This window comes from Muscardinus avellanarius (assembly GCF_963383645.1).
Source record: "Muscardinus avellanarius genome assembly, chromosome: 5".
In the NCBI taxonomy this organism is placed as follows: Eukaryota; Metazoa; Chordata; class Mammalia; order Rodentia; family Gliridae; genus Muscardinus; species Muscardinus avellanarius.
In genome coordinates, this window is record NC_137790.1 from 128,335,815 (window position 1) to 128,360,395 (window position 24,581).

The 24,581-nt window shown below is 38.6% G+C and overlaps 1 protein-coding gene across 1 annotated transcript in view; it reads left to right on the forward strand.

The window, feature by feature from the left end:
* Positions 1–24,581, forward strand: part of SLC9A9 (solute carrier family 9 member A9) — a gene marked incomplete at both ends in the record, with an annotated part of 603,254 nt that overhangs the window by 161,227 nt on the left and 417,446 nt on the right. The window contains one exon of the mRNA XM_080695867.1: positions 758–873. Coding sequence (XP_080551993.1) covers positions 758–873 — 116 coding nt within the window. The remainder of the gene's footprint in view (positions 1–757; positions 874–24,581) is intronic.

The window sequence follows — 24,581 nt, forward strand, 5'->3', positions numbered from 1 at the left end:
ATGGAACCCAGGGGCATTTGACCTCCAAGCTACACCCCCTGCCCTATTTTTTATTCTTTATTTTGAAACCGGGTCTCACTGAGTTGCAGAGGGCCTCACTAAGTAGCTGAGGCTGTCTGCGAAACGCGGTCCTCCAGGTCTCAGCCTCCCGAATGCTGGGATTACAAGCGTGCGCCACCACGCCTGGCTCAGCATTCATTTTTAATGCTTGCTAAAATTCCTCACACCGTGACCTCGCAGTGCCTCTCTGCCCAGGACGGAGGTGTCCTGGTATGGGGCGCCATGAGGACTCATCCACTGTAGAGTGACTGGCTGACTGTGCCCGGTGAGCGGGTAATAGACTTCTCACTGCAGTGACAGGTTGGAAATTCGCACCCTTGGCAGACACCCCCGCCGACAAAACAAAGAACCACTGAAAAGCAATTCATTCACTCGTGTCAACACAACTACTGTATGTGCAGGTGTGATTTGCTGTGCCACATTTGACAGATGACTTTCCAGAGCCTCAAAATTTACTTTCTTCTCACTGAAATATACTAAAAATGTTTGCCTTTTGCCTGGTGGCTGAATTGTGATATTTGGTGAGAGTGTCTTTCATAGTCAAGAGAGTGGGCATGGCCAGGAATTGTCCTAAAGGTGGTGATTTGTGCATGACACATATTCAGGAAGCTCGTTAGATTGTGTGCTACAATCCAATAGCATGAGTTTGCCCAGGATTCCACCTGATGTTTAAAGATCTTATTTTCCTCTTTTACAGGTTAATTGTGTATGGCTTTGTGAAGGCGATGATATATGCCGGCCAGTTGAAAACTGGGGACTTTCATTTCACTGACTGTTTAGTTTTTGGTTCACTGATGTCTGCTACAGATCCAGGTAATAGCTCAAAGAATACATTTCCTCTATTTAAAAATCAAACATTTAAACTGAATGTTTCTCCAAAGGCCGTCATCCGAGCCCTCTTAATAATAATTTTGTATTTCTTGTCACTTGCGATTGACATGGCTGGTAGTGATTTGAAAAGAAAAATAAATAGGTGAATGAATATTCAGTTAGCGCTCGAGAAATTGGTCAGAAAGCAATTTCAGTCGTCAGAAAAATCTTTCAAGTCATTACAGTTTATTTTTATAGAACTCGTAGGCATTTTGAGCTATAGTTCATTTTTCTCAGCATAGTTTCTTAAAAAATTATCTACTAAATTAAATAGCTTAAAATAATTCTAGAAATTTTTACCGTGGAGCCTTCTAAGCATATCAAAAGAAGGGATCGTGGTAAAGAAAAATTGTCACACACCCTTCAGCAATTATCAAATAAGGCAAATCTTTTATTTATACTCTCTCCAGCCAGTCGTTCTCATTCTGACTGTGTTATGTTAAAGCAAATCCCAGACACAATATTTTATATCAAATGTTTTGAAAACTTCAACTGTCATTATACAAGCTAAAAATGTCCACACTCATGATTCAATAATATCAAAGATCCAGTCATTGTTCAGATATCCCCAGTTGCCTCATTGTTATTACCATTATTAGTTTGTGTAGTAATTTGTACTTATCAGGATCTAACCAATGGTTACACATTACAATTGACGGCCAGGCTGCTAAATTGAAACTTCAAGTTCTTCTCCATTTTCCGTGTCATCTATTTGTTTTTTAAAGCAATTTGTCTTGCAGGTGAGTAGGAAATGGTTCTTTAAATTGTTCCTATATGCCTCATATGTCTTATAAACTGGTGGTTGGAGTGAGAGGCTGAATCCGACTCAGGATCAGCATCCTTTGGTCAAGATGGCTTTCGATATGACACTGGGAGCCTTCTTTTTTATATTTTATTTTATTTATATGTGAAACATATTGAAAATGGTATACATTCAGAATGTGCTTGGTGCCTTCTCACCCCACCCGATTCCCTTTTACCCCCTCCCAACAATGAGTGTCCAGGACGCCCATGCTACATTCATAGTTTTATACATATTTAAACGTAGCTCCTCCCTTAATCAACCTCAGCCTTCTTCCTCCCCTACCCTTCCTTTCTAGCTTTGCTGAGGTTTCCCCTCCATCATCTGGAGTCCCTCTGGTATTCCCACTACTCCCTAGTTTGGGCATATTAGAGAAAACATATGTCCCTTCTCTTTCTGTGCTTGACTAATCTCGCTTAACATAATGTTCTCCAGGTCTTTCCATCTTCTTGCAAATGGCATGATTTTGTTCTTCTTTATAGCTGAATAGAATTCCATTGTGTGTATTTCCCATAATTTTGCAATTCGCATCACACTGGGAGGCAAACAGTGATGAGGGGCTTGGCTGCCAGCCTGACCCTTCACAATATAGAGCCGCTGCTCCATCAAAGAATGCAGAACACACGTGGGTGTGAATACAGTGTGTTAATGGCATGGAGACCCAGTCTCCCCATGCAGAACTGGGGTGTCTCCAAGAGGGAAAAAGACTTGTATCTTTGTTCAGTGACTGCAAGGAAGGTTGAAGGAATCAGGGCTTTGCTCTGGATCAGTGTCAAGAAGTGCAACTAATTCCATGATGGACGACTTAGTTAAGTCTTACCTACAAGGAGAAAGGCCCAGTGATTTCCAAACTTAACTTGACTTCCTACTTCCTTTCCAGAAAAAAAAAAAAAAAAAGCACGCAATATCCATCCCTTGGTATTTCCACTGCATTTTTATTTTTGCTTTATTTTATGGGTCTGGAGAGGGAACCCAGTGGCATTCAACCTCTGAGGTAAGCCCCCTGCCCTATTTTTTATTCTTTATTTTGAAACAGGGTCTTGCTGAGTTGCAAAGGGCCTCACTAAGTAGCTGAGGCTGTCCGCGAACCACAGTCCTCCTATCTCAGCCTCCCGAATGCTGGGATTACAAGCGTGCGCCACCACGCCCGGCTGTACTTTTATTTTTATCCAATGCCCTTGATTACACCCTAGGCTAATAGCACCACCTCCATCATTCCAGAGTTCCACTGGGGGTGGTATTGTCCACTTTGGGAATGGATGGACTAGACTAAGCCAAAAGCTATTATTGGCAAAGAGGCAGTGATCCCTCCTCAAAGGAGGCTGTTTGGTCAATTTTGAGGTCTGGACATTGTTCATTATTTGTATTGACATGATTACCTAGAAGTCTTGTTTTTGCCTTAGTCCGTCATAGTTATAGTGACCTTATCTGCTGTTGTTGAGTAAAATTGTTTGGGCTCAAAAGAACATAAGGCCCAGCTGACGGTACCAGGCTGGGCTGCTTTTCTCCTTCTTTTCTTTTCTTTTCTTTTCTTTTTTTTTTTTTTTCGGGTCTGGAGATGAAACCCAGGGGCATTCAACCTCTGAGCTACACCCTGTGTCCTATTTTTTATTCTTTTTAAAATTTGAAATGGTGGCTCACTAAGTTGCGAAGAAGTTTTATCCTTTTTTAAATTTGAAATGGTGGCTCACTAAGTAGCTGAGGCTGTCTGTGAACCGCGATCCTCCCGTCTCAGCCTCCCAAATTCTGGGATTACAAGCGTGCACCACCACGGCTGGCTGCTTTTCTCTTTCTTAGGGTGAGCCCCTGACCAGCATTGTGGTGCTACATGGTGACTTGTTGTAAATGACAACCTCAGACCTAGTAAATCAGAACTTAACAGGCTTTCAAAACTAATTCATATTTAAGACACTGAAGTTTGAGAAGCCCCACATTTCAGAGATCCCATTCTACATAATGGCATTGGTACCCATTGATAGTGGCTATTTATCCAGTGTCTGCTGGGGAATACAAATCAGTGGTATGCAAATTCTATCCTAATTTTGCATTTGTAAGCAGGTCATTTTCTTAAAAAAGTAGTTTTTTCCAGGTCAGTGATTTGAGTACTCTTTGTTAGAATGTAAAAAACAACAACAACAATAAAAACGTAAGACAAATGATTGATTCTTTCCCCTTATTTACTAATTTTCAAAATAATGTGTTGTTTTCCTAGTATCCTCTATGTGTTACTAACAAGATGAGTTCTTTAAAAAGTGTCCTTATAAGCTTGGCATGGTAGCACATTCCTGTAATCCCAGTATCGGGTAGGCTGAGACAGGAGGATCATAGATTTGAGGCCAGCCTCAGCAATGTAGTTAGGCCCTCGACAATTTAGTGAAACCCTGTTTTAAAATAAAAATAAAATAAGAACTGGGCTTGGTGGCGCATGCTTGTAATCCCAGCATTCGGGAGGCTGAGACAGGAGGATCATGATTCGCAGCCAGCCTCAGCTACTTAGGCCCTTTGCAAATCAGTGAGACCCTGTTTCAAAAATAAAGAATAAAAAATGGGGCTGGGGGTATACCTCGGAGGTAGAATGCCTCTGGATTCCATCCCCAGTACCACAATAAATAAATAAATAAATAAATAAATAAATAAATAAATAAATAAATATAAGGCTGGGGTATAGCTCAGAGGTAGAATGTCCATAGATATGGACAATACCACCAAAAAAGTATCCTTATAAACATATGAATTTTAACATATTTAATGTATTTCAATCTGCTATTATCATTATTTTGATGATCAAAATGTTCTATCTTAGATAAATTTCTTCTATATCCTGTTGTGCTGATTCCCATGTTCTTTAGTAAGACCACTTGTTTTTGCATTTGCATACGACTAGATATTCTAACCTTAACTTGTATGTTTTCTGTACCCTGGTTTTTTATCAGCCATTTCTCCAAGAAGACTTTGTTCTTTCAAGAAGAAAATTTGTTTAGAGACCCAATCTGGGCTTTCTGGGATTTTACTGCTGCTGGACTGTTCATTGTTTCTAGACCCATTTTGTTAAGGAGCAATTATATTGCAAATTCATATTCATATTTCAGTTCAAATTTTAGAACTAGAGAAATCTTACGTTACTGCCTTGAATTTTTTATTTGCATTTTTTCTACTGCCTAATTTTTTCATCCTACTACATTAATATAATTTCTGACTTGCTTAAAACATATATTCTCAAAATTATAATACATATAACTAAAAATACAATAACTTAAAAATGCTCAAGATTTCATTATGGTTATTTTTAACCTTTAAACATATCCTACTCAGGATGTACAGTTGAAAATTACTGTATTTTAAAGTTACTTGGAGTTATGCTTTCATATGTTAAGCCGTAAGTCAATGCACAATAATAATCATCCTTTTCATTTTGCTTTTTCTGTTTTAAAATTATATTAAATTTTTATAGGATTCTTCCCTTTTTGGGTTTTTTTTTTTTTTTTTTTTTGGTACTAGGGATTGAATCTAGGGATTGAATCCAGAGGCATTCTACCCCTAAGCTATTATCTCTTCCCCATTTTATTTTTTTACTCTGAAACAGGGTCTCCTCTCTAAGTTGCTGAGGGCTTCACTTAGTTGCTAAGGTCAGCCTAGAACTTACAACTCTCTCGCCTCAGCTTCCAAAGTACTGGGATTACAAGTGTGTGCCACCATGTGTGGCAAATATCAAAAGGAATCTAAAATGAGAACTCTAGAACAAAATAGGAGAAATCTAGCAATTATCCCTGTCCGCACCACCCTAATTTTCTAACCATTTTGTTTGGGCTTTGGTTTGTCCTTTCACTTTTAAGCAAATATGCAATCACAAACACACTCTTTTAGGTGCTACTCTGCATCCGGTTCTTCTCCTTGCTTTCAGTTAATTAACAAAATTTTGGAGCTTGCCCCATGTCAACATGTAAAGACTTTCTCGTTTTCTTTTGGTAGCTCCAATGTACTCCACGATGTAGTGCATCAACTATGGAGTTGATTCAACCAGTCTTCTATCAAAGGAATTGTGAATGGTATTCCATTGAAACTGGTGACCTTTTGTATTTTTCAGTGTGTCTGAGATTGAATTCTAGAAACAGATTGAAAAGTAAATCCATTCGTAATTTTCCTAGATGCCAGACCTCTTTCTCCATGAAGTTTGTCCAACTTTGCGTTCATACCAACTATAAATGATGGTTGGTATGAATCCCTATTCTTATTAGTCATGCCAATGCAATAATCTACTAAAAAGTTGGCTTTTTAAACTCATACATTAATGAAGATTTGTACCTCTCCATGGTTTGACTTGGTGCTTCTCTTATTATGAGTAACTTTGAACATTTGTCTATTTGCTTAGGGGTCATAAGAATTTTTTTTCTGAAAACCAGCTATTGATAAGACAACCTTTTCAGTAGAGTTGTTGTCTCTTACATTTCAAGTTTTTTAAGCCTTTGTTATCTTAAAGATATTAACTCCCTTTCTGTGATATGTTACAAATATTTTTCCAGTCTGTCATGTTTTATTTTACTTGCTTCCTATGTGGGGGTGGCAGATATTAATGTAAAATGTTGACCTTTTTCCTGGAAGAGGATGATAAAACAGTCTGTCTCAGGTTTGGAACCCATGGCGTAACTTAGAGGATCAGAGCCCAGATGTACAGAGATACTGCTTCATTGGCCAGGGCGAGGGGCAGCCCAGCCACTATATCATTACCAAAAGATTTCATGTTCCACTTGCTGTAAGATTTCACATTGCGCTCACACAGTCCCAGGGAAATGCAGAAGTCTCCTGGCAGCCACCAGAAGCATGAACTGAAGACAAAGCTTTTAACTTGTCAGTGATCGCAGGCTGGTCAGGTGTGTTCTCTTCTGCCGTCCGTGAGCATTCTGCCTTTCTGAGTCAAGTCCCACTTCAGGTCACCTCTGTACAAGTCTCTGTGTTACAAAAGCATCACATCCACTGTGCCCTGGTCCCAACGTTGAAGGCTAAGAGTGCTGCGTTATATATCGAGTGACTCAGCCAATTGTAAGCATAGTTGAGTCATGTTCAAGCTTTGCTTCTGTGGCTGCTGCTATCCCTGGTTATGTTTACATAACACATAAAACCTGATTGTAACAGGGAGGAAAAAAAAAATCCAACCTGGTGAGGTGGTTACTTATCTGCATTGTGACCAAAATAAATAAATAAATAAATCTGATCTTCCTGAATTTTTCAAAATACAGAATTGGCTCAGAATCCTGGCAACCATGACCACTTTCCAAGTCTGGCATCGACCAGCTGTGCAACTTTGGGCAACCACTTAGCTTCCCTAGATTTTATAAATTCGTGGAGGTAGAAGATATGCAATCTCCTCGTCCGTCCCTTTATTTTACAGATGAAGGAACTGCCTCTTCATCTGTAAAATGAAGACTTTGAACTAGAGCTCTAATATCTCTTCCTGGCTTTAACGTTCTATGATTCTAATTTCCATGAAATTGGGTCTTCTTTTTAAATAAGCTTTTGTTTTAAAGAATGTAAAAAATAAAAAAAAATTAACCCAAAGCCAGTCACCTGGATGTTCTAGGATTCTGACCCTCATCTTCTCAACAATGGCTAGAAACTGAGACTATGTCACGTGGCAGAAAATCTGCGTATTAACCAGAAAAACTTAAGTTCCCTTCTTTTACTGGGAGCTAATTGTTATATTATAACATACTGAACCCACTCTCTGCTAAATTGGTGTAATTTAAGATCCTCAACAACCTTGAAACACCTAGTTAATCTTACCCCACAATTATTCATTTATTGCCTAAATTCGTGTGACTCACTAATTTGTGAAAGAGAACCTCTGCTCTCCAAGTCTGATTTTTCCTGGCCTTCTTTAAATGAATTATTTTTCCATTTAACTTAATTTTAGCTTGGCATTAGTATCTATTCGATACACATTGAGATTTACACCTGAGCCTTCCTTCATGTTTTAGACTCCCTTCAGCCAATTTTGAGGTTATCTCGGTTTGATTATGCCGTGATTAATTTTATATTCTTCCTTCTTCATTGGAAAGGATCTTACTGCTGACATAAAGATCATCGGCATTTAACAATGAATGGGTGGATAATGAAGGGCAGGACCCCAAAAGAGACAATATCTGACATGAGGTAGGGTAAGGGCAGAGAGGTTTTCAGTCAGTCAGCCCGCTCTTCTGCTGGTATGTTTAGGAAAAGCAAAATATGTAGAGGGGGCAGAAGTAAGAGAAAATAAAGTGCATTAGAGCAAAAGTCCCGACAACTGAAAATAGATTCTTTCCTAAATAAATCTCATTTTAAAAATTATTTATTGGTGCTTTGCAATTATATGTCATCGTGAGGCTCAATTTTTTATAAACATACATGCACACAGCTTTTTGTATATTTCCCTCCACATCCTACTCCTTCTCTCTCCTCCCTCCTCCCATGAGTTAGTGAGATTGGTAGCAATACCATCAGAGATTACCATGTATTATTTGAACTACTTTCCTCCTCTCTCTTCCCTCTTTCCCTCCCTAACTCTCTCCCTTAATCTCCTTCAATCACTCTATAGGTCTTGATATGCATTATTTAAAGTCCCTTATGTTTCTTATTTTCTCTCTAGCTTCCACACATGAGAGCGAACATACCACTCTTGACTTTCAGAGGCTAATCTCACTTAGTTTAATGTTATCTAGTTTCATCCACTCTTTTGCATGTGACATGAATTTTTTTCTTCTTTATGGCTGAATAAAAGTCCATTCTGTGTATACACCACATTTTCTTTATCTGTTCATATCTTTATGGACATGTAGGTTGGTTCCATAATTTGCCATTTGTGAACTGTGTTGCTGTAAACATAGGTATGCATGTATCACTATAGTGTTATGACTCTAATTCTTTTGGAAAGATACCAAGGAGTGGTAAAGCTAGGTTATATGGCAGTATCATTCCGAGTCTTCTGAGGAAACTCCATGCTGATCTCCTAGTGGTTGTATTAAGTTATAGTCCCATCAGCAGTGTATAAGGGTTCCTCTTTCCCCACTACAGTCATCAAGAAGATAATCTGTAGACTCCATTTTGCAGATGGCCAAATCTTGTGAAGCAGTTCTCAGACCTCATACTGTCCTTCTGTCTCTATCATTATTGCTGTGGGTCCCAGTTTGATAAACATAGGCTATTCAGGCAATGCGTCTGATCAATAAGTCTGAAATGTCCCTTCCTGTGAAGTAGGAGAGATAAAGAGAGAGCTTTCCAAGGTATTTGAACATAAGACGCTCCAAGCCAACCAGTGGGCCTTGGAATGCCCATTTGCTTTCTTTATTCCTTTCTTCTCACTTTCTTTAGATATTTACTCAGATATTACCTTTGAAGCAATGCCACCTTGTCAATGGGACCTATCCTACAAAAAATCATATCCCCCAAATTCCCACACAGTCACCCCCAAATCAGTACTTTCCACCCCCTTTTCCTTGACTCACTTGCTTATAAAGCATTTATTGCTATGAACCACTTATTCATTTACTTGGCTATCTCCTAAATAGGAAGATTTTCTCTTGATTTTTCTAGATTCTCCCTAATTTGTTCAGCCTTATATTTCTGGGGCCTAGCAGAGTAGGCTTTTAATAAATACTTATTGCATTAATAAATTTATGTACTTATGGAAGACTCTGCTAGAACAATGTAGAAAGGTGAAATTAAAAAAACATAAAAGATGAAATTCAAAAAAACTGAATATTACAGATCCTTTTCTGAGATAAGATGCCTAATGGTGCTGGGAAGAACCGTGAAACAAAAGGAGGGTAGAACTCCCAGAATACAGTGGGGCTCCCAGCATGCAGCTGATGTAATATTGGTTCCTATCCTCTGGAAACAACATGATCAACTAAAACAAAAATATGTGCCTTTCTTCTCATCTGGCCATGTAGCTAGTACATCTTTCTCCCTGTTCACCTGGGAGTCAGGAACTTAACACTTTCCTGAGAATACCAAGCCCTGGCTGATACCCTTGCAGAAGCTGTTATAATGGCCTAAGTTTTTATAGGTTGGAAGTTAATCAGAATGGTAGCTTCATTTTGGAAAAGGAAAATCTCAGCACATTGCATCCAGTATGAAATAACCACCCAGAAGAGGCCAGAAACTTGTCCCGGTATTTTATGGGACTGACATTTCCTTCCAGGTCTCCAGGAAGCCTCTCATTTGCACACACATCATCTGTGCATCTTCTCAGTTCATCAATTTCCCTGTTTCCTATTTGGATTCAAATGTCTTCCTTTTATATGATGCAGCTGCGTGGAGACTCAAAATACAGCTGGATGATTTTAAACTCCAGTCGTCCCATAGGAAGAGCTAGAAAAGAATCCTGACTTCATAGACTTGTCCAGTTTTCTCCCTAGAGAATTAACCCAGTGTCTTGGGTTTAGGTAACAGAGAGGTGAAGCACTTTGTCCAATACGGTAGCTATAGGATACATGTGGCCGTTGCACACTTGAAATGTGGTTAGTCCAAATGGATATGTGCTACAGCTATAAACACACTGGGGATTGAAGAGACTTAACATGTAAAAAATAAAGTATTTTATCAACACAGGCATGCTACCACTAAGCTGTAGCCCCAACCTGTTACACTTTTATGTTAGTTGTATGTTAAAATGTTACTCATTGACTTAGATATAATATATTAAAATATTACTCATTGACTTAGCTACAATATACTAAAATATTACTCATTGGCTTAGATACAATATATTAAAATATTACTCATTGGCTTAGATATAATATACTCCTAAAATTAATTTTACCTGTTATTTTTTTAACTTTTTAATATGGCTGCCAGAAAATTTAAAACTGCACATGTGGCTTGCATTGGGTTTTTATTAGACATTGCTACTAAAGAACAATGTAGAAATGGGAGTGTTATAAGCCAAACACGTGATCCTTACTAAAAGAATACCACAATAATTTTAAATTGAATAAAAGAATTAAGCGCGGCTACAGTGCACTGCGTAGATTATGGCTTTTGGTGAAATGTAGGCAATTTATTTTTATGAGATTGAACTAATATGTCTGAAATTTTCTTTCTCAAGTCTCTTTCCCCCGTCTCATTTTTCTGCTTCAATGCATAATAACCCATAAACTAGTTTATACCCATGCTTCAGGAGCAAAGCAAAAGGGTGTGTGAATATCTATATGATTTAAATACAATAGATATGCCATCTAGGCCATAAATACTGCAGCCTCTGACTTGGGAAAAGCTAATTCAATAAGCTCCGGCCCAAATGTCTCAACTGTGTTCTTTTTCTTAGTAGAGCATAAATAACATGTTCTCGAGGCCTGACAATCCCAGGGTTGTTTTTCTTAATGCCCATTACTGTTTTGTTTTATATAGTTGCCACAAATCCAAGAAACTTGACATTTACATTACATTAGCTCTGTTTCAAAGGATGTTGACACATTTAATGCTCTTAAATTGGGTAAACTCAATATCAGAAATAAATATTTATCTAAAAGGAGTAAATAGAGACTACCCGTGTAGTCAATTGGGAAAACACAGTCCAGAACTCTTTTTACTCTTTTCATCAAGTTTAGAGTTGAAAGTCTAGCTGATATAAATTATTAGTTCGGTTCTCCAATTAAGGAAGGCAAAATAGACATGGTGCTTAGTCGAATCTACTTCTTAATCTTTATAATATTTAGACACCAGATTTAAGAAAGCACCTACGGATGCCTCAAAATGCAACAGGCTTGCTGGGTTTTGCATAGTGCACCATAAATATTTATTGAATAAATAGAGCAGATGTTGAACATTGGTCAAGAACACTGGGTGTGGTGTGGTCCCATGTTTAAGTTTCCATTCTTTCTGACCAACCCGACCCTCAGGTTCTCTATCTGTACGGTGGAAGGTTCTCTATCTATAAGGTGGGAATGATAGGGTTTCCTTTAAAGATTTGTCATAAAGATTAAATGAGATAACGGATGTTATTTTTTCTTGTTATTTTTCGAAGCACTGAGGTGAGTTCTCTTTCACCGTCGGCAGAGTAAAATTAAATTAAGCCACGCACTTTTCCCTTATTTTCTTGGCAATTGTAGTAGATGTTCAGGAATCTTCAGACTTGGTGGGTCTGACCATGATCAACTCTACTCATTTGTGAATTTCGTAGTTAACATTAGGAGTCCCACATATGCAATGTGATGACGTTACTTTGGAAAAAAGTCACAAATACACTTCTACATCTGTTTGCATAGGTGGAAGGTATTTTTTAGTGTAAATTTGTACATTGTCATTTTACCCATCTACATTTTGGCATGAGTCTCTAAACATGGATATTCCCCCACTGTACCCATGAAGCCATCATCAAACCCTGCAGAAGGTTCCCTCATTTATTGCTGTCATGGAACACAGTCTTCATCCAGAGCCCCCTGATTTTTGTTCAGTGTCTTTAATCAGAATCTGCCTTCCCTTTCAGACCAGAGCAACGCTCACTCGTACCTCTCCTTTTAGATTACAGTGGAGGAGAGTGGGTCCATTCTGTAGGAAGTGCCACATTCTAGACTGGTCTGTTTGCTTCCTGTGACATTAGTTCATCGTTTCTGATTTCTAATATTTCTCTAAGTGAAAGTTAGTTTCCCCATTAAACTTCATGTCACGGTTTCTTCCTGGTGTTTATAATTTGCACCTATTAATTTCATTAGCGTTGATAAAATGGTCATTCTTTTCTAATGCTATCATTTCTCCTAAGTTACTGGCTACAATTATTCCTACAGCAAACAAATGCTTTATGTCTTTATTTAAATTGCTCCTTATATCATCAAGAAGGCATGCACAGATATTATATGGATCGTTGGTCAAGTAAAACATTTATAAACAAATTTTCATTATAAACATAAGGTTTTAAATTTAACTGCAGTGTAATTATTATACCTAAAATAGTAACAGGGTGTTTTGTGGCAAGCAAAAATAATAGTCCTCCTCCAGAGGACTATTAATGTGCATTGCCAAAGAAAGAGGTGCTATAGATGGGGTTAAGTTAAAGACCTTGAGATGTGGAAAGTACTCTGTATTGACTGGATGAACCAAATTTAATCACATGAATCCTACAAACTGGAAAACTTTTCCTGGATGTGATCCTATAGATTTAACTATAGAGAAAAAGCACAGAGAAATACATTGTTTCTTTTATTTTTTTATTTTTTTAATTCCCACATTTTGTTTTGTGGACACTAGGGTTTGAACCCAGAGGCATCTTACCTCTGAACTATATCCTTGCCCTATTTTATTTTTTATTTTGAAACAGGGTATAAGTTGTTCAGGGTCTTGTTAAGCTGCTGAGGTTGGCCTTGAACCTGTGATCCTCCTGTCTCACCTTCCCAAGTACTGGGGTTACAGGTGTGTGCCACCGTGCCTGGGTCTCGTTTAAATAAAAAATTATTGGTGTGTGTGTGGGGGGGTGTATTACTGGGGATAAACCCTGATATACTCTACCTCAGAGACATACCCTTAGCCCTTTATTAATATTTTTGTTTTGAAACAGGGTCTCACAAGGTTGCTGACAGTCTTACTAAGTTGCTGAGGCAGACTTTGAACCTGAGATCATCCTGTTTTCGCCTTCCAAGTACTGAGATGACAGGCGTGCACCACCATGCCTGGCTTATTTGCACATTAGTATTGCATATAATAGTGAGAGTCATAGTGAAGCATTCATATCCTGTTGTCTCTTCGGGTCTGCTTTCAGACTGCTAAATTTTTACCACCTAATGTTTCCTCTCATTTATTTTTATTTCCCCCTGTTTTTTAATTGATTTAATAAGTTTGTTTAGAAAGTCTGACGCATCGGTTATAATACTTCTGTTTCTGTTAGTTGCTTTTCTCTGTAAGTTGTTATAACCCTCTGGCATTTAATTATTTTGTACTGTTTGCTCATGCTTCTTTAGGAACGGTAACTATTGATCATATATCTTGGAGAAGAGCCTCAAAACTACAGCTCTCTCTTTTATTTGCTACCATTTTACCAACTCAGTGCATCTTACCTGAAGTGACCTCAACTCTTAGAAGACATTATCTATGGAGACAGTTTTGCTAGGTATAAGAGGGGGGGGGGGCTTTACATGGGGAGAGGAAAGGGTTGCGGCTAAACTATAATAATGCCCTGGAAAGTCCCCCACCCAGATAGTTACTGTTTGTAAATGTTAGATAGATACTGTTAGTAATGCACAGGTTGAGAAACCCTGCTGTAGCTCATTACTCAGGTCAGGGCATAGAGCCTGTTCTCTTCATCATTCTTGCAGCTATCATATAAAAGATTGATCACGTAACAGAGGAAAGTGTGTTTACTTTTTTATGGTGTTGGATTCAATCCATGTGAGGTTGGGAATGGAGGATCTCAGGGCATATCGGCAGGAGGCGGACTGAGGGAGAGCACACGGCCTGTGCTCCTCATATCAGGGAAGTCAGAAGCAAGAGAGAGAAAGCAGGGGGAGGAGGAACCATTTGTATAATCCTCAAGGACCCCACCTCCTCTAGCCACATCCTACTTCCTGGGTCACCACCCAGATAAATTCACTATGGATTTATCCACTGCTTCAATTGCAACCCTCATGACTAAATTACATCAGCTCCAAAAAATAAATGAGCTCTTGAGGGGACATTTTATATCTAACCAAAACAGACCCCTGGGGAGAAAGAGCACTAGCAAGCTCCTGGCCCCAGGATTTGTGAGTAGAGAGGCTACTCACATTCTGTCTGTACTCACTGACTTCAAACCCAGATCTTTGCCGCTATAAACACCTTCTGTAGAATATTGATGCTTTATCTACCAAGGAGCTGAACCATATTTTCATGGAAATTCAAATTAGCAAAAAAAAAAAAAAAAAAAGGCAGAGCTTAAACAAAATGGATTTTTTTTTCTCTGATTTGTCTTTTCAGTGTTGTGTGTAGCTGCCCTTTGCTGGAGGCTGCTACATCCATCCTACTTCTATGGCCAGCCTTAGGATTACACACACTAAACCCAAGCAGCCTTCCTTCCCTCTAGGGTGTACCTTGGATTTTGTGGTGGATTTTTTCTCTACAGACATTAGCCATCATTGGTTCTGGTGAGAAAGTCAAAAGCCTACACTAGCTTCCTATCTCAGTGATGGGAAAAATACTTTCAGAAAACATCACTTGCCTCCAAATTAATATCTAAAGTTAAAAATTTCAGTGAAAACCTAGCATTATAATGTAGAATAAAAAACATAAGGGAACTTGCCTAACCAGATATAAGAATATACTACAAAGCCATTATAATCAAATCAATATGATAATGATATTGACCTGGGAATAGAAAATCCAGTGGAAAATAAAAGATCAGAGGACCAGTAAACAGATCCTGTTGTGAACAAGAATTTGACGAAGGGGATATTTCAATTCAGTGAAGAACATATAGTTTACTTGGCAAATGACGTGTTTATGATTAACTGGCTGTTCCTTTAGAAGACAATAAAAGTGAAAGTCTAACCATTTATAAGACTATATTTAGAATTACAATGCAAGTGATAAAAATTTAAAAAAAAATATACAAGACAATTTGTCAACCCATATTAATAATAGATTATTAGTATAAAGTTCTTCTTCATTAAAAAATGGGAATCCAGCATGGCAGCCACACTTGAGCAGGGGCAGTGGGACCAAAAGCCAGAGATGGCTCCACAGAGGAAGAGAGACGCGATGGCCAAGTTCCTGGCCAAGATCCTTGTCATGGGCATGCAGGTGGTGGGCAGGAGTTTGCAGCTAGCTCTGCAGCCACTGATGCCTGGGACTGAACCAGGCACCAGGCTACCGCTCTGTATCTGACCTCTCCAGGCTCTGCCTCCAGGAGGCCCAGCAGATTTTCAGCTTCTCCAAGCTGAGTCCTGAGGAGGTTCGGAAGAACTACAAGTAATTATTCAAGTTGAACAGTAATCTGTCAGTGGCTCCTTCTACCTACAGTCCAAGATCTTCCATGTAAAGGAGCGCCAAGATGAGGAACTCAACTTCCAGGCTCATGAGGACAGAAAGGAAGAGCAGACGCCCAAAACATGAACACCAGGCTCTTAACTATCCCACCCCAACACCTCTTGATTTATAGTTTGGTAATAAATGACTATATGAAAAATACTTCTTCAATTGGGAAAAGATACTATAAACAGTGTCAAGAGACAGGCAATATATTGGAGGAAATCAATTAAATACAAAGGATGGGCTATTATTACCTGTGATATACAAATAATACTTTAAAACTGGTAACCTGTCAGTATATAACAGAAACAGGGACAGAGACTAGAAGACTAGGAGGAGACAACTGATAAAAGCAAATTTACTTGACCCCAACATGGAAAGTTGTTTGAATTCATGGGAAGTCAGGGAAATGTCAAATAAAGTCACAGCATATCATTTTACTCCTAGCAGTTTGGCAACAATTATAACACCAAGCAACAGTCTTTGCTGCCAGTGGCCCAGGAAAAGTGGCCTGTTACACGTTTCTAGTGGGAATCTGAATCATTAACAGACTTTGGAAAAGCAATTTGGCAACAGCTATTATGACTTAAAATACGGAGCCTCTTCTGACCCAGCAATCTGACTCCTTGGCAGTCTAACATGCAAGTGAAACTACGGGTCTTTAGGAAAGGTGGACAAGGGTGCTTATTGTAACATTCTAAGAGAGGATAACTTGAAGGACATCTATACAGCATCATGTAACCATTAACAAGGATAAATTAGTGCTCTTCCCATTGACTTTGAAATTTTCCAAGAGATATTGTTGATGATAGAAAATAAGATGCAGAAAATTATATATATATAAAATGTATAATATGGCTATATATTATTCAAACTTTGGTTATTTATAGAAAAAAGATGCATAAAATTATATATATAATGTATAATATATCTATATATTATTCAAACTTTGAGTATAGAAAGTAAGATGCAGAAAAATATATAATGTATAATATATGTATATTATTCAAACTTTCTATGATGGTTACTCTCGTATTTATATGCATAGATAACTAGCCCCATGCCTGTGTTGTGTATGTGTTTGTGTGTATGTGCATATATGAATTAATACATATTATATATAATATATATTATAATTTGAAAAGCAGGATTTGGCAAGTGCTGTAGAAACTAATTTTTTTTCCTACTACCCCCTTCAAAGTATTCTGGCAACTAGTTTTTCCCCACATGCTGGATAAAATCCTCTGGTCTTTAAGTTACCAGAGCAGACTCAGGTCAGTAACTAACATGTTCAATCCCATGTAATAATGCAAGCTTTTAATTTAAGGTAAGATTTTTCTCCCACATTCGCTAACCTTTGGGGGAATCAGTATGGCTGGGGGCTTCTCTCTAACTAACATGCCTTATTTGTCTCTTGCTAGAGTAACTTCTAACTTCTCCATGGTGGAGAGAAGACATGAAGGAAAACAACCTTTTTATTTCAGCCACCATCAGAACAGCTAAACAACCACAGCCTTTGAGACTTCTTAGATGAGAATCGAACATTATTCTATGGTGTCCCCAGACTCCATGGGTAACACAGTCTAAGAGCATTCCCTTTCCAAAGGTTTGAGATGAGGGACAAACACCCCAGCTACCCCATAAGGGAGTGTGAGATTCACAGCCTGAAAGTAGCAAAGAATTTCCTTTACCAATCTTAATTGAGACCCGTTTGCAATCTTAATTTGGGTGGGAGGTTTAAGAGTCATTCAACTGGCTTTCAGAAAAGTGCTTTGAGATTCTGCATCTCATGGATGTGGTGGTACATGCCTGTAACCCCAGTACTTGGGAGACTGAGACAAGAGTATCATAGGCTAGAGGCTAGTCTCAGACATTTAGCCAGTCCCTGTTTTAAAAATAATAATAAAGCCGGGAGTGGTGGCACACACTTGTAATCCCAGCATTTGGAAGGCTGAGACTGGAGGATTGTGGTTCATGGTCAGCCTCAGCTACTTAGTGAGGCACTTTGTAACTTGTTGGGACCCTGTTTCAAAATAAAGAATAAAAAACAGGGCAGGGGGTGTAGCTCGGAGGTCGAATGCCCCTGAGTTTCATTCCCAGAGCAACAAAAATATAATAATAATAATAATAATAATAATAATAATAATAATAAACAGGGATGGGAATCTAGCTTAAAGATAGAGAACCCCTGAGTTCAATCCCTGTACAAAAAAAAAAAAAGAAAAAAGATCATGCATCTATGCATCTGAGACTTGGGCTGTAGCTCAGCAGAATGTGAGAGGCCCTTGGCTTAATCTCTAACACTCCAAAAATAGAAAAAGAAAAAAATGCATTTCACTGTAACAAGTTTTTTTCCTTTGTTCTTCAATTTAAACTTCTCATTTAAAATGTGTTACAAATGTGAGTGGTGATTATTATAAAGAGAATGTTAGTGTATAAGGAGAAATTGGTGGGACATATACTAGATGGTAAAGTTGGTTTACTTGGGAAGAAGGAAGTTACGTAGAAGTTTAGGATAGGAGCAGATGGGGAAAGAGACTTCCAAAATGGAAGAAAATTTAAAGAAAAAAACGATTACTAAAACAAAGCAGGCAAATAAAGAGTGTGCACATTGTGATCACAGTTATGTGAGTATACGGAAGTATATCTCTGCACTCAAAAAACATCACAATTTCACAAGAGTATGAAAGTTAACCAATCATCTCATGCCATGTTAGTAAATCACCATGACATGTAATGAAAAGATTTTAAAGGAAAGCCTTCAGACTCAACGTGCCATGAAGCAAAAACTTAAAAAAAATCACAGAATTCACATATTACATGGAAGTCACACATTTTGACTTGCTCTAGCAGCCAAAGTGTGCTGAGAATTGAATGTGCTTGATGAGGCCTGCGCACTGGATGTTGGCTTTCATAAGGAGACTACTGGCTCATGTTAATTGAATTTAGAAAATTCACTGTGGCATTATCCTGTCTGGAGACTAAATTAAATGCATGGATGATAATTCATTTATTGAAATGAGAAGCCAAGAGGAATGTGGGTACAAAGTCACAGTGTCAGTTTCGCTAGCGTTGAGCCCAACCAGTCTCTACTTGACGAGCGTCATACCACCACGCTATTTTTATTATTGGGTGTTAGGAAACCTGAGGTCTAGTTCAATTCCTGTTATGAATGCAGAGGGCACATTTGTGCTGGCCACTTAACCTTTCTAGGTCCTATTTTCCTCACAGAGTTCTACGGGAATGTGATGGTTGCTATGATTATTTCCTGCTCTATGCTAATAGTTATTCAACCAAGGCTTCCGTAAGCCTCATGAAAAGAGTTTGTTAAAATGCAGATTACTGGGTCTCACCTCCAGGAATTCTGAGTTAGTAGACCTGCGGTTGGATCCAAGATCCCATTGCCAGCAAGTATGAACTGATGCTAATGTTGCTACTTCAGAAACTTGATGAATATAAAAATTGATGTGTAGAATATTTGCTCTTTTTGAGTAAATGTGCTGAATTACAAAGAATGAAGTCAGCTCAGTACCAATGTGTTTGGGCTAAAATAAATTTCAGTTTATGCCCCTGTAGGGCATGTATATAATCTCAAAGGTGGCAGATCTTCTTAGTATAAATATAATAATGATACATATAATAAAAATAAACCTCCTCCCCCATGTACTCCCTCTTAAGATAATGTGAACTGCAGAATTCCCACTTGCCAGAAGCCTGAAGAAGTATATAAAATGCTACTAGAAAACCTCTGGGACTTTCCTTTTGGGATGAAGTGTCCTCCAGAGGTGTGACCACATAGTCACATCCTGGCTTTCTCTGTTGCCCAAATAAGCTTTCCCAGCATGTACTACCTAAACCAACTGCTAGGTGTCACTCTAAAGCTGGGGCGAATGGGTCTCAAGGGAGAAGCTGGGGCACTGGAGAAGAGGTCACCGGCTTCTGTGTTTGGGTACAAAGTGTCCAAGAAAGGTCCTGGGAAATGGATTGTGTAAGAAGATCACAGTGGATCTTATGGGTCAGAAACCTTGAATCTCAAGAGGTGCTGGCACTAAAAATCAAACAAACCATGAATGGGTGGTAAGAAAGTTAGAGAAGAGAGGAGGGGAGGGGAGGGGAGGGGAGAGGAGAGGAGAAGAGAGGAGAGGAGAGGAGAGGAGAGAAGAGGAGAGGAGGAGATATTGGGATCAAATCTTCCAGTGGTCAAAGCATCCTGATAATGGTGTTCACTAAATCAAGATTAGCATGGTGATAAATGGAGCACCCTAGTTTAGTGCTTTAGCTTCTCAGAACCCCACTTTCCACATCCTGAAAACAGACACTGTCAAGACAAAATAAAACAAAGTACCTTCCATTCTTTCATGGAATTGTTGTCAGATCAAATGCAATTCTACAGAGAAATTCGTTGCTAAGTTGCTAAGTATTTCAAGATTAATTTTTACTAACAGTGATTCTCCTTGCGTACTTAATTTGCTCTAGAGCGAACACTATCATAACATTTTTATTCTATGTATTTATTTATTTGTTTATTTTGCTATTGAACATAAAATTACCAGCTATCCATTCTCCTCTAAAGTGGCTATAATGAGGAATCTATTTTCTCAGACTCCACTACTTGCCCATCCACTTTCTAGATGAAGCTCAAATTGAAGAGATTAAAAAAGAAAAAAAAAACAATCCAATAGTTTTTATCTCCATGTAGAATCTTCTTTCTGTAATATCTGCTGTACATCTCCATATCGAAAATTCTAAGTAATTTCCCCATGTCTCTGGATGCTGCTCCTGTAGTTGATGAGGCATTACCAGGTATCTTTATAAAAGCTTTGACGGTAGCCTCTCTTTGGGGTTATCTAGATCGTAGCTCCTCTAATAGAATATTTTGGTGTGGATACTGTGTTCCTTCTCTTCTTATCCTTTTTTTTTTTTTTTTTTTTTTTTTTTTTTTTTTTTTTTACCCATCCTACTTCAACCATAAATTGTAAAGCCAAACTCTGATCTTTGTTTGGGTTGGGGTTTCATTTCTACTTCACACCAGTCCCCCTACTTCTTAATTACAGGCACCTTCCCTTGGTAATTTGACTGCCATTCCCAAGTGAGTCACCACCTTCGCTCAACCCACGGCATGGACATAGAGCATGGCTTCTCGCCTTGCAGGGCTCCCGAGAGTGGGGGTTTTCTCGGGAACAAATTATCCACCTTGCCAACATTATCGCTATTGTCTCCAAGGCCTAATCAGATAGAAGCACTGGAGAAATGCGTAGACTGTGTCTTCATCTTGTCTCTTATTAACACTTTGAGGAAATCAGCATTGTCTAAAACGAGAAGTGTCCCTGTGCACCAGATTTGCAAGTCACAATTTTCTCTTAACATTTAAGTAGTAGGAGAGGGGGAGAAAAAAAAAAAAAAGAGCTGCCTTTCTCCTTTAAAGTTTACTGCGGTGTAACTATTCCAGAGGCACATGAACTATCTTACCTTTGATCGTGTTGATAATCCGAAGACCCTTTCTATTTGGGGTTTCTATGGTTACGGCTGCTCGGGTGATGTGTGAGCTGCACTGCTGTTTTGATAAAAATAGGTATTAACTACCAGTCATAGCGCTTCTCATTTCACTGTAGTTCTCGCAGGAGCACAGCATTTTCTTTCTTTTTTTTTTTAAGGGGCGGGGAGCCTTTCCAAAGAAGCAGGATGGACCATCTGCATAAATAATGGTGGTTGGTCATGTGTATAAAAATATTTTTAATTAAATTCTTTTTAATTAAACAGGGCATTTTGCTGAATCCTTCCCTCTTATTTGCACCGAGCTTAGCCTTGAGGAAGATGGCTGATTAACAGACCTAAGAACCTATAATTAAAAGCAGAACTGTTATTTTTGGAGGAAAGCCTCTTCAGTAAGGGTGACTTAATTGGGCTGTCTCTCATATCTTTTCATTTGTCATTGAACTCCTCAGTTTAAATCTTCATTATTTCTTTTAGCGTGGAAGAAGAGATTACCAGCATTGGCAGAACCAGAAGGGTTTTATTTTCTAGTTTTGCTTTTCTCCAGTCTCCTCTGTCGCACTTTCTGTTCACCATTGCATTTCAGTCTTTAATTATAATTCCCATTTATTTCTCTTGTTTGGATTGTGTCTTTTAAAAATCACATATTTTGTTGTTGTTTTTTTCACCTCCTGGCCCTCTCGGCCTCTGCCTTTCAGAGTTTCTGACTGTACCAGGTTTGTCAACATGCTATGTAAGAATTCAAGAGAAAAACTGAATAACTTTATTTGCAGACAAAAAAAAAAAAAAGATGTAATTGACAAAGCAGTTTCTTTAGAACCACAGTTGGCTTAGGGAACAAAGACAACATTCATTTTCATATCTGCAAAGCGGCATAGGAAAAGCTCAAGATGGTTTCATACCTATGCCCTTAAAAACAAAACCAAACAACAACAACAAAAATGCCCGCACAGAAAGTTCATGTTCCTTTGCTCAGTCCTCTATTGAGAAACTTGGGTGACTGCACTTGCAGCGTCTTATATTTGGTAGAAAAAAATACTGCATTACTATTTCTGTGGAATCTTGAATAAATATTTATGTGCTTTCATAGAATTTCAAGAGGTAAAAAAAAATCACACCTCTGAGGAGGTCCAAGGATATTAGAACAGAGAACTCCCCACCCAAACCGGCAGGCTTCTGGAGACTGTAGACAAGACCAGCCGTTTCCAGGACACAAAGTGCTTCAGACTTGTACACAGTGTCGTTTCACAGTGCTCGGCTGTTTTCTGTGTTTATCCAATTCCATGTCAAGCTCACTGCGATAGCATCATTTTAAACACCTCTTCAGAAACTTAACTCTATTAAAATATCATCATATAAACCCAGATTCTATTCTTGAGCAAATTTACTCAGAAGTAAAAAAAAAAAAACAAAAAAAAAACCAGCTTGGATTTATATTGTGTATCTCTTTCAGAGAACTCAAATAGCTCCACACACAGTGTGTCCATTCTTTTGGCATCCTTTTCTTGGCTAGAGAAGACCCACTTCTTAGATGAAATAAGTAAGGTGCATACAGGGACATTTCAGGATTGACTGAAAGAAACAGAGACAGAAAGCCAGGATTTCGATTTCCTTAGATTTCTAGGCTACGTTTTTGCAAGATGCTAACATGTATGTGATCAAAATATCTTCCTGACTTTAGCTAACTTTCAGCCAGCTCTAAAAGCAGTAATGTCCTTATTCCACCCATCAGAGAAATAGCTGTACTTGAGTAATGTGGAGAAATAACTCAAAGCCACTAATTGGCAGATAATTAAAGCTCCATCTGAATTTGTCTACCTGGAGAGTATGTCATCTAGTGATAACAGTCATTAACTGTGTACAAATATATCATCTAATCTGATCATCACCCCAGCTACTTGCTTTTCTTCATTCTAAGAGACAGCGTTTCTTTACTTTATTTATTTATTTATTCTATGCTTTATTTACAAGGCTCAGAAGCAGCAGAGATGGGAGAGAAAAGCAGAGTCAATATTCTCGGCCCTCCTGCTCTTTCTCAAAACCGAACAGCAATGCGCCAGTAAAACTTTGGATGAAAATGAAGCCCAACAGTCAAGAATCAAGTCTTCAGTTTATAATTGATCTCATTTGACAGACATTTATGGAGTAACCTGCTATGTGGTAGACACTATAGAAGAGAATAAGGCAGAAGATGGCAGACCTAGTACAGCCTCTGCCTTCTAGAAGCTCCCCAGCTAAAGGGTGACCTAAACATGACCACTGGCAGTAAGTTGAAAAGATAAGGCCAGGCAACTTTGAAAACACAGAAGGGCCTGTGGACCCCCTCTACCGCTCTGATGGAAAAAAAGCTCTGGGAAGGCTTAGTCCCTCCCACCACAAGTCAATATTTTGCCTGATTGAAGAAGATACCATGCCATCTGGAACTAACCCTGCTTTTCTTCTGTAGGTCATAGGCCTTTGAATAGGGGTCTTTCATTCCCACCCAGAACCACAGACAATATGACTTGCTCAGCACTAGTGAGATATCACTGGGCTCAGACACTCTTAGGGATATCCCATCTTACAACCCCAGGGGTCAGGGTCACAATGAAGGCTTGCGCCCTTAATATTATGACAGTTCCTTCTACTCATGGTCAATTTCCTGGACACTATTCTGCCCACTGCATTTTCTGTTCAACAATTCTATACAGATCACACTGGTGGTCCCAGCTCCACCTCCATCAACACACATAGGAGAACATGAACATTTCATGTCTGGAATCGATAGTTTGGAATTTAGAGAACGATAGTCTTTTATTTATTGATTGATACTTGGGATTGAACCCAGGGCCATTTTACCTTTGAGTTGTACCCCCAGTCCATTTAATTTTATTTTGAAACAGGAACTTGTTAATTTGCTGAGGTTAGCCTCAAACCTGTGATTTTCTTGTCCCCGTCTTCCAACTACTGGGGATTACTGGGACTACATGCATGCACCACCCCACTTAGCTAAGAAAACATGGTAGAACTTTAGATGTGGGAGGACCTAAAAGACAATGTTGCTCAACCTCTTCATCTTTTGATGAAGACCCTGAGATTCAGAAAGGGAAAAATAAACGCATCCAAAATGGAAAATAGGTGTTCTTTCCAATTGCGAAAAAATCAAGAGGTAACTGGTTAATAAAAGAATGGGAGGAAGCAGAAATGAGTTTTCATCGGAAATCTCAGCTTAAAAATATCTGTTTTTCTTCCTTTAAGTTGTATTTGAGTGTCAAATGGAGAAAGTGTCACTCCACGGTATAGACGGACCCACTAATGGTTCTGATGATACGAACAATAACAGTAATAGTAAACACAATTATGTGTGTACTTTCAGCATGCCAGGCACTTTTCATAAATTATTCTATTTAAT